At 27.4% G+C, this 10,972-nt stretch overlaps 3 protein-coding genes across 3 annotated transcripts; 2 read left to right on the forward strand and 1 right to left on the reverse strand.

The window, feature by feature from the left end:
* Window positions 1–909: 909 nt before the first annotated feature.
* MKS88_000450 (uncharacterized protein) lies at window positions 910–5,283 on the forward strand (the record flags this gene model as incomplete). Its single annotated transcript, XM_067215556.1, has 1 exon — window positions 910–5,283. One exon carries the CDS (start codon window positions 910–912, stop codon window positions 5,281–5,283), a length of 4,374 nt encoding a protein of 1,457 aa, XP_067075688.1.
* Window positions 5,284–7,298: 2,015 nt separating this feature from the next.
* MKS88_000451 (mediator of RNA polymerase II transcription subunit 10) lies at window positions 7,299–8,261 on the forward strand (the record flags this gene model as incomplete). The annotated part of the gene is made up of 1 exon (XM_067215566.1): window positions 7,299–8,261. The coding sequence occupies one exon, from the start codon at window positions 7,299–7,301 to the stop codon at window positions 8,259–8,261; it is 963 nt and encodes a 320-aa protein (XP_067075689.1).
* Window positions 8,262–9,026: 765 nt separating this feature from the next.
* Window positions 9,027–9,359, reverse strand: MKS88_000452 (uncharacterized protein; the record flags this gene model as incomplete). Its single annotated transcript, XM_067215577.1, has 1 exon — window positions 9,027–9,359. The coding sequence occupies one exon, from the start codon at window positions 9,357–9,359 to the stop codon at window positions 9,027–9,029; it is 333 nt and encodes a 110-aa protein (XP_067075690.1).
* Between the last annotated feature and the right edge of the window lie 1,613 nt (window positions 9,360–10,972).

Below are 10,972 nucleotides of genomic sequence, written 5' to 3' on the forward strand. Positions count from 1 at the left end.
GTCAATACATACAAGTTTGATAAAATAGTGAAGTTAGCGAACTTGAGATTGGAAATATGTCCATATACAAATGGCTTGTAAAAATAAATAGCAAGCTAAGCTGAAAAAAGCATACAAGACAAGCACGCACGGCAGACAAAACTTTGTATGTCATTCGTGAGAAGTGTACCTTGGCAGTAATTTATCAGCTTTTCTGCTTTGCTATTTTGTTCTTTGTTCTTTGTTCTTTGCTTTGTGCTTTTTGCTTTTTGCTATTTGCTATTTGCTATTTGCTATTTGCTTTTTGCTATTTACTTTTTGCTTTTTGCTTTTTGCTATTTACTTTTTGCTTTTTGCTATTTGCTTTTTGCTATTTGCTTTTTGCTATTTACTTTTTGCTATTTACTTTTTGCCATTTTTTTTTTTTTTTTTTTTGTGATAAAGTTATTTGACGATTAAGAAGCAAAGGAATATTTTTTCAAGTGATAGATTTCAAAGCAAGAAGAGATATGATGTATTTGTCTAATTAAGTTAAATGCCATTAATACAAAGGTGCACTGTGAGTAGTGAGTCTTGACTCCATATGAGAGAGGGTTTGGACCCTGCCATGATGCCCCAAGGTGTACAATATATGTGTGCATTTAGGTATACACATATGTATTTAGGTATGCATTTAGGTATGTATGCATATGTACGCATTTAGGTAGGTATGCATATGTACGCATTTAGGTATGTATGCATATGTACTCATTTAGGTATGTATGCATATGTACGCATTAATGTATGTATGTGTATATACGAAGGCGTGTATGGTTGCACGAGCATGTGTATACATAGTTAGGCATACGCCTGAACAGTGTTTCATTTTACACGCCAGTTAGCAGAAAGCACATTTAATGACGAAAATTTAAAAATAGAACAAAAGAAATAATGGAAGGTTCATTAGAAGTAATTGGAGAAGGAAATAAGATGATTGTACTACGAACAAATGATGAAGAAAAGGGGGAAAATGTAATAAATGTAACAAATAATGGCAGTATATATATAGTAAGTAGGCTATTGGGTATTACTACTATTTATTCAGGCCTGTTATATAATGGCAATTTTGTTTTGTACACGTGTTGTGATTTACTTAAGCACATACATTTTTATAGCTATATTTTTTTAAAATATTCAGTTATAAAAATAATGAAAGAAAATGAAGCAAAAAATTTAAATATAATTTTGCAGTATTATTGGGTTAAGAAATTATGTCATGAGAAGATTCAAATTTTTGAAGATAATTTATTAGCTAACAATAATTTTGTCGTTTTCAATTCTTATTTTACAAATTTCATAAAAAGTACATTTTATAAATACCATAATCCATGGAAGGTGAACGAATATATTAACAAAATGAAAACATATATAATACATAATATAGACATATTTTTAACCTATTTTTTGCATAATTGGGAAAAAATAGCACAAGATTTATATGATGACATAAAAGTATTTGTTAAGTATATGAGTAAGAAAAAAAATATAGTTTATATTAAGAAATATATAGTTACATATGTAAAAAATATAAACGTTCATGAAATAATTCGGAATATTATAATTTATTTTAATCAGTATATACATATTCTTAAGGACAAAAAAAAAAAAAAAAAAAAGATTTCTACAAACAAGTATTTATTTGAATCGTTTTATAATAATTATAATTTTACGTATCGTAATAATTCAAAAAAAAATAATATTGGCTATGTGGAAGAAAATTTATTTTTCATTCCTCTGTACTTGTGTAGAGATCTCGAAAAGTGTGAAGGTGGTCCATTGAGCGAGTTAAAAGGGGAGGGAAAAGAGGAGAGAAAAGATGATGGACAGAATGATGCACAGAATGATGCACAAAATGATGCACAGAATGATGCACAAAATGTTGCACAAAATGTTGGACAAAATGATGCACAGAATGATGGACAAAATGAGGACGAGCAAAGTGGCAATACACCATTTTGCACACCCGCCAATTCGTGTATTTTGGAAGAAACAAATTCAAATAAAACGAATGAGCTTCCAAACATATGGAGCGATAATCTTCCTTCAAATTGCACTATTGGTGAAAAAAAGAAAAAAGAATTTTCTTACAAATACATAAGTGTTGAGATAAAATTAAAATGTGGTATGGCAGATTATTGTAACATGTTTGATAGGTATAATATGCAACAGCTTATAAAATTAAAAAATAAAAGTAGTAAATATTTGTCCTTATATGTACCAAGTACCTTTTTTCATATGCATTATTGGGATGTTTTTACAAATTTAAATTATATTTTTTTATTTAAAAGTAACAATATTAACTTGTATATAAATAATAAAAGATATATAAACACGTCTCTTCACACGTTTAATCATTTTAGTAATTTTTTTTACGACTACGCTTTTCATGTGCCAAAAAATGATACTCTTATCTCGTATTTCAATTATTTAAATGAGCAAAAAGGGAATAAAGGAATAGGAATAGGAGGATTAGGAGGAGAGAGGTACCCATATTCTGAGGATGACGATTATGTCCACATTACGGTCAAAGAAAAAGACAATATGAAGAATATTGCTTGTTCAGGCAAAATGAACATTTTGAAAAAAAAAAACCTGAACAAGCAAGGTAGAATAAAAAATTACATACATGTTCATAATAAAAAAACCGATTTAATTATGAATAATTACACATTTTTATTGAACAAAATGCAAATGGAAAAAATGTGGAAAACAACATGGAATAAAACTTGGAAAGGTAGGAACAATTTTTACAATATAATAGACTATTGTCAGAAGAATTATATTCTTCCAGAGCATATAAATTACGCGTACAGGAATTATATATTTAGTAATTATTTTTATTTTAAGTACATTATATTCGGTTCGTACTATGACATCAGAGATATATTTCTCTCTTTAAGAAGAGGAGATTATCGAAATTCTTTGAGGAAGATAGTCTCCTTTTTTGATTTATATAAAGCTATGTACTATACGAATATAAAATGTTTTTGTAGAAATACAGTTTATTCACTTAAAAGGCGGTACTCAGTAATTTCTGAGAATAATTTATTAACTGAAAAAATAAATTGCACATCAAGGAAGAAGGGAAATGTTTTACATAAACAAAACAACTTGGTCAACTTCAAATATTACAGAAGGTATTATAACAACGTACGAGGGTGTTATTTTGAAAATTTTTTCCCATTTTATATGAAATATGGATATTATATTAACATGAACAGGAGAAAAAGAGTTACCTATTTTAATATGTACAATAATGTTAACACAAAACTGCTTAATGAGAAGCTTGTAAGAGTGAAGAAGCAGTATAATGAAATGTGTTACGTGTACAAAAATGTAAAGACGAAATTGAAAAATGAATATCTTACAATTATGAAAAATCAGTTTGAGATGAAAAGCAAATTATGTAAAAATTGGCTAGTAAAAATAAAAAACGAATTATTATATTTATATGACAGAAAATTGAAGACTAATTTTTACTACAATTTTTTTATAACGAATAAATTAAATTTAGTGGTGAAGGCCTATTTTCAGGTATGTAACTATTATTTAAGGGGTATTCTTAATGAAGTAAAAGTTATATATAGGGAAAAAGGCTATGAGGAGCAGGTCAACAAGAACGTACGTTTAGTGTACTCGATGGTACTTGACTTTTTAAGGGGCAAATTCTACACTACTGGAAAAAGGAGCGGTACATGCAGTAGATATTGTAGTGTTGGCAGTGGTAGCACTAGTATGTGTTACCATAATTATTACATAAACAGCCTCCATCATAACAGAGGAAAGTGGGAGAATGTCGAATTAGTAGAAAATATTTTATGGAACGTTAGAAGAAGATCAGCGCAAATGAATCCATTTGAAGGAAATGAAAATAACGAAAATTTAGTTTTGTTGTCAAGTATAATAAGAAGAGAAAAATACGTATTCTACAAAGTGCTATATTTTCAGTGTTTTAGTGCAGGACAAATTCAAATTGTTTATTGTATGATGGAGCTTATTAAAATATTTGAGAAAATATTTTTTTTAAAAAAAAGTGAAGATATTTTTTCAAATTTTAAATATTACAACACAAGCTTGAAAAGCTTTTTTTGTGCTAACAAAAATGAGTATTTTAGAAGAAACAAATACCTAGCACAACTTGTCGATACGAAAAGAATTAAACGTTTATCAGATTATATTTTTTTATCAAATAATATTTTTTGTGACAAAAAAAATATGAACAAGGAAGGAAAAAAGTTCAAATACAAAAGGAATAATAATATAAAATATTCTTCATTTATTTATTTACAAAATGTTCATTTCCTATTAGGCAATGAGCTATTAATTGATGCATTAAAAATTATTAACAAGTTTACAGACGATTACTTTAGCTATCTAATAACTGAAATGAAATCAAACACAAGGAAATTATATCATATTTTATATGATGAGGGTATTAACAATTTCAGGGAGAAGTATACTTGTAGTTCATACAAATCTAGTATGAAAAAAAAAAAAAATAGAAAGAAAAAAATGAAAGAAATTTTAAGCAAAAACACTTTAATAACAACTCATCATTTCCATTACTTAACTAGCCAAGAATTTAAGGATCATGTTAATGCCGATAGCATTACATTTCAGAAGAAGAAAAATATACATACAAAAGCTTTGCAAATTTATAAGAACATGATTTATTTTGTTTGCCGCTTTTTAATAAGCAAAACGTTTTGTGATAACAGTACAATTTTTAACATTTATTCGAGAGAGGATAATACGTATGATGGTGCAGATACTGTTGAACTGTTTAGAAAAAATCGATTCAAAATGTTAACCATCAGAAGGAGGAAGGGGAAGCAAAAGAACAAATCTGCTCCTGTTATTGCTTCTGATGCCGTGCCTACCGCCGCTTCTGTCTATTTGGGGGCTAATTTCCCAAAGGAGGGTATCTCGACAGGCATTAATCGAATCACTCAGAAGGGGAGGGTGCACATAAATGACTGTGCTATATCCTTTTCAAAGAGATATATTTCAAGAATTAAGTTTTTGTCTTATTCCTATCCTTCTCGAGCTGTAAACTTGAAGAAAAGAAAAGTGAAATGCACTAAAAAATTGAATAAACAGTTAAAAAGAATGATGATAAATACCTATATTCCACAGACGAATAAGAAAGTCTTTTATCGTATAAGCATCATTGACATATCTATGAAATCGCTTAAAAAGATGGACTACTGGGAGAAGCAAATGAACGATATCATATCAGTATATGGCAGATTTTTCTCAAAATGATTTTTAAGTTTTAGTGTTTGTATTTTGTCAAACTGTTATGTTACACTTTGTAGTGTTTTATCACACTATTATATTATATGACGCTTTATAGTATTTTATCATACCTGATATATTACACTTTTTTTTTTTTTTGCTTTGTTATTTAATTTTTTTTTCCACCTTTGTTTAGTTTATCATCCAGTGAACAAGCAGAGCTGCTTATTCGGCCCTACTTTTTTATTTGTGTTTTTATTTGTTTATGTTTTTTCCTATTTTATTTAATATTTTTAGTAGAAACGTCCAAATTTTTTGTAACCACATCTTCCCACCTCCTTTTTTTATATTTTCAAAAACAAAGAAAAAAGAAAAAAAAAAAACCAACTCGTATAGCATTTTAAAGACATGAACAAGCGTTTATTAGTTCATGTTTATGGCTAATTTGTGGCTTATTTAATTTTTTTGTTTTTTTTATCTTATATATATATATATGTCCTCCTCACTCCTATTGTTTCCATATAGCTTTAATGTAATGAACAACTGCTAATTATTTTCATGACTTGTTCATGCCCTTTTCCTAGCTACAAATACAAAAATTATGTGTGTATTTATACATATAATACTATATTGGTGGGTAGGATAACCTTTGTTCATGGGCTTTTCCTTCTATTTGTAATAACATACAAGTGGAGAAAGGAATATATTTTTTCCTTTTTGTGGAATATTGAAAAGGGGAAAATAAAAAGTAAGGGAAGGGTGAAGATGCTTCCATCATAGAAATGGTCAAAAATTAAGTTCGGACAATAATTAAAAAAAAAAAAAAAAAAATTAAAAGTAAAGGTAAAAATAAAAATAAAAGTAAAGGTAAAAATAAAAGTAAAGGTAAAAATAAAAGTAAAAGTAAAGGTAAAAATAAAAATAAAAGTAAAGGTAAAAATAAAAATAAAAGTAAAATTAAAGGTAAAAATAAAAGTAAAGGTAAAAGTAAAAGTAAAGGTAAAAGTAAAGGTAAAAGTAAAGGTAAAAGTATAAGAGAAAGCAAAAAATAAATACTTATGCTTAAACTTAAAACACGTTTTATCCGAACTGCCTTGTTAGCACTGTAGTATCAGTTGAAATTATTCATGCGAGACCAAAAAAAAAAAAAAAAAAGTTTAGTACTGAAAAGTAGCCCCTTTTTAAACATATAAAATAATGTACATATAAATGTGTACGCTACATATACATGTGCTTATTGTAAGGTGATATTGAAAACTCGTATTCAGTAACTAACTCACTGTTATATGGCCCATATAATTTATTCCTTTTTACGTTAAATGTTATACATATGCTTGCTTTTCTTAAAAACATTTTTACAAATTATACAAAAGTATATATGATCATCCTTTTTGGGGTGGTGATGGGACAGATTTATTTTCCTACTGTTAGTACATATTAGTAATAATGTGCTAACGACAAGTATATTCACTGAAGTTTGAGTAGTGAGAAGTAATTTTTATTTATATTTTTAAGCAGCATTTTTGAAAAAAGAAGAAAAAACACAAAACGAAGATCAACAATAAATGATCAACAATAGATGATCAACAATAGATGATCAACAATAGATGATCAACAATAGATGGTCAACAATAGATGATCAACAATAAATGATCAACAATAGATGATCAACAATAGATGATCAACAATAGATGATCAACAATAGATGATCAACAATAGATGGTCAACAATAGATGATCAACAATAGATGATCAACAATAGATGATCAACAATAAATGATCAACAATAGATGATCAACAATAGATGATCAACAATAGATGATCAACAATAGATGATCAACAATAGATGATCAACAATAAATGATCAACAATAAATGATTAATGTTAACGATTAGGGTCAACGATTAAGGTCAACGATTAACGTCATTGATAATAAAGAACTAACTTCCCTTTTTCATTTAATTTATAACAATGCATAATAAGTAAAAATAGTGTAATTAAAAAAAGTAAAACAAAAAAAAAAAAAAAAAAAAAAGCTACAGCATGAGCGAGAGCAAGGGAAGAATTAAATTAAAAATAAATTTAGGCAATGATGAGGACAGTATAAATAATTATACCAGTAGTGATCCAATTTTGAAAAAAAAAAAGAAAAGCTCTACTCTTTTAAGTGATTCAGATAAAAGTAAAGAAAATTTAAAAGATGAAGATAATAATAGTTGTGGGTCAGACAAAAGATTAAAAGATAATAATTTAGAAAAAAAAATTATATCGATCATATCCAAATTAACTAAAATAGCTTGTATATGTGAAAATAAAAAAAACAACCTGAACAGCAATAATATTAACAACAGTAATAATAACAGTATTAATAATAGTAACACTAATAGCAATAATAATAGTAACAACTATAGTAACAACTATAGTAACAATAACAATAACAATAACAATAATAGTAATAGTAATAGCAATAAGAACAATAATAGTAATAGTAATACTAATAGTGAGAGCGGGAAAATTTGCAAGAAACTCATTAAACAGATGTATAAATACGAAAAATGCCTAAATAACCTAAATAACTTCATCAATGATAATAACAATTGCTTAGATGATATAACATTTCCTAATGGTTTAATAAAAGCTGTTGACAATTATATGAGTGCCGATGCGTGGGCTTACGAGTACTTATTGGTTGAATGTAAAAAACAGAATGACAAATACAGAAATATTATACAGAATATATCCACATTTGATAGCACGTTGAGGTACAAAATAATTAATGAAGGTGTAGGTAACAAATTAACTATGCCTATCTATGCCCCTGTTGCGGGTGATAAATTAAATTTTTTAAGTGAAGGATATAAAAATTATTACAAAAATGTGCACATACCTAAAGAGCTAGCCGAGCCTTTTTTCGAAGATGTAAAAAGAAGAAAAACGGGGGCTGGATTGGACACAGCACAGGAAGAGGAGATTAAAACATATACAACACTTACAACGGGACGTTAAATATTTTCCGTCTCTTTTTTTTTTTTTTTTTTTTTTTATTCTAACTGGTTAAAAAAAGACGTAATCATGGAGTGAAAAATAAGTAATCCGAAATATACATTTTTGCAAAATATAAAAAAAAGAAATTAAGGAATAAGGAGATTAGGCGTGTTACGGCTTTGATGTAATTTGGCATGTACGCCCGTTCACGCCCGTGGATATTCCCTTGTAGTTATTCATCCGCATTGCCATATTTACACTAATTTTTTTGCAACACGTATTTGCACATTTTACTTCCTTTTCCATGATAGATTTCCTGTTGCACGTGAGTTAACCCGGATGCTAACTTAATTGCTTTGCATCTTTTTCTTTTTTTGTTCAAATTGTTAAGAATCATTCATATATTTTTAAATCAGTGTAAATATAAAACGCATGATGCATCGAGAATTAAGCTCCTATATGTAACTATTGCAGAGAGAAACTACTTCAGCATTAGAACATCTCTTTTAATATTTTTATTTTGTTAATATATGAAGAAGAATTACACCATTACACCATTTTTAAATTAGAAAATGTAAAAGGATGAAAAATAGACACAATATGTTTTATCCGACTTATGTTTAGAGCATCTATTCTCGTTTGTTTTAGATCATTACGAGTAAATATCATGAAAAACATATATGTTATACGTTTACATAAAATTTGAAAATAATTTATATTATGCGCACAAAATGTTAATCATGAAAAAGACCTTTTTATTTTTACTTTTTATTTTTTCTTTACTTTTCAAATAAAATCAGGATGTGCTAGAAAATTTTTTTGGGTGCTGTAGGTATATACATCTATACTTATGGCAAAATAGTGGGTTGTTACGCGTGGGTATCCGATCGGAAATGCCAATGCTGCTGCACCAATGTAAACAATGCAACTGATATTACTAGCAGTGCTATGAATGATGCTACGAACTATGCTACCACTGCTACTACTTACTACGTACGTTGCTACATGTGCTTTCGCTTTTATTTCCGTAAATACACCTACGTACCAGCCCTGTCCCTCTCTAAAGCTAATTTTTACCGAATCCACCTCTGTCAACGAGTGCAATTGAAGATCTTTCATTATGTACATATATATTGCACTTACATGTGTTACATATATATAAATATATATTACGCTTATAAGGAGGAAAAATTATAATAAATAATAAGTCATGCTAATTTATCTGTATGTATAGTAGCACTTAAGTGCTCATATTTCTTTGAAATACGGATGGGTAAACATTTTTAAAAATAAAAAAATAAACTCTTATTATTTATACTATTTTTATTTACTTTAGACAAGATTGACGAATTTTGAAAAAGATCATTCAGAATTAAAAAAAAAAAAAGGAGAACAAAAGAGATCAATATAGAACAACAGAGAAGAAATATAAAAAAATGTTCACATACAATTTTGCAATTATTATTCTTTTACTTAGTCGGATCGAACAATTTAACGGAACATGCGGTAATAATTTACGTAATTTTTTTTTTTTTTTTCCCTCCTCTGTTTAATTTTCTTTTTTTCTCCCCTCTCCCACCAATTTACACAAAAATGATCGTGCCATTGTATAAGGGATAAAATCCTACCGCTCATAAATGAATATACATAATGGCATCATACTGATATATTTGTGTATATATATATATATATATATATATATATAGTACATGTATAAAGTGTATTTATATATGCATCCAGTACTAATAATCATAACATATTGCGGTAAAAAAATATCCCATCTTCAATGTAACACGTTTATATACAGGAACAAAAAAAAAAAAAAATAAAAAAAAAAATGGAACATAACTTCAAACAATTTTCATATACAATTGTATTTAAAAAAAAATAAGAAAGGCACAAGCTGTTAAATGATATAGTAAGTTCATCCTTTTTTTATGTTAATATGGATACTTGTACACAAATGTAACTCAATGTACATATACGCATACGTTCGCATATGAACTTACATGTAAACATAAACAAGGGTATGCACACATACATGTACATTAACATGAATGATTAATAAACATTTCATATATGTTCTTCCTCTATACAAGCACATACGTACATAAAAACATACCTATATGTAAACATATATACTTCAATACATATATACGTATATACATACATGCATACATACATATATACACAATATACCTATGCTTACGCTTAAGTGCATTCACTCATGTGTAGGTAATTGTGTCGCAAACGTGTAAATATGTATCTGCAATTTTAACTTGTTTTTCATAACGTCTATTCAGACATATATGCTTTCACAGAGAAATAAAAAAAAAAATAAATAAATAAACGAATAAATAAACGAATAAATAAACGAATAAATAAACGAATAAATAAACGAATAAATAAATGAATAAATAAATAAATGCATATATGGATGAATAAATAAGTGCATATATGAATGAATAAATAAATGCATATATGAATGAATAAATAAATGCATACATGAATGAATAAATAAATGCATACATGAATGAATAAATAAATGCATACATGAATGAATAAATAAATGCATACATGAATGAATAAATAAATGCATATATGAATGAATAAATAAATGTATAAATGAATGAATAAATAAATGTATAAATGAATGAATAAATAAATGCATAAATGAATGAATAAATAAATGAACAAATAAATAAAGTACATATAAAAATATGAAACGACAA

Source organism: Plasmodium brasilianum, chromosome 1 (assembly GCF_023973825.1).
Source record: "Plasmodium brasilianum strain Bolivian I chromosome 1, whole genome shotgun sequence".
NCBI classification, from domain to species: domain Eukaryota; phylum Apicomplexa; class Aconoidasida; order Haemosporida; family Plasmodiidae; genus Plasmodium; species Plasmodium brasilianum.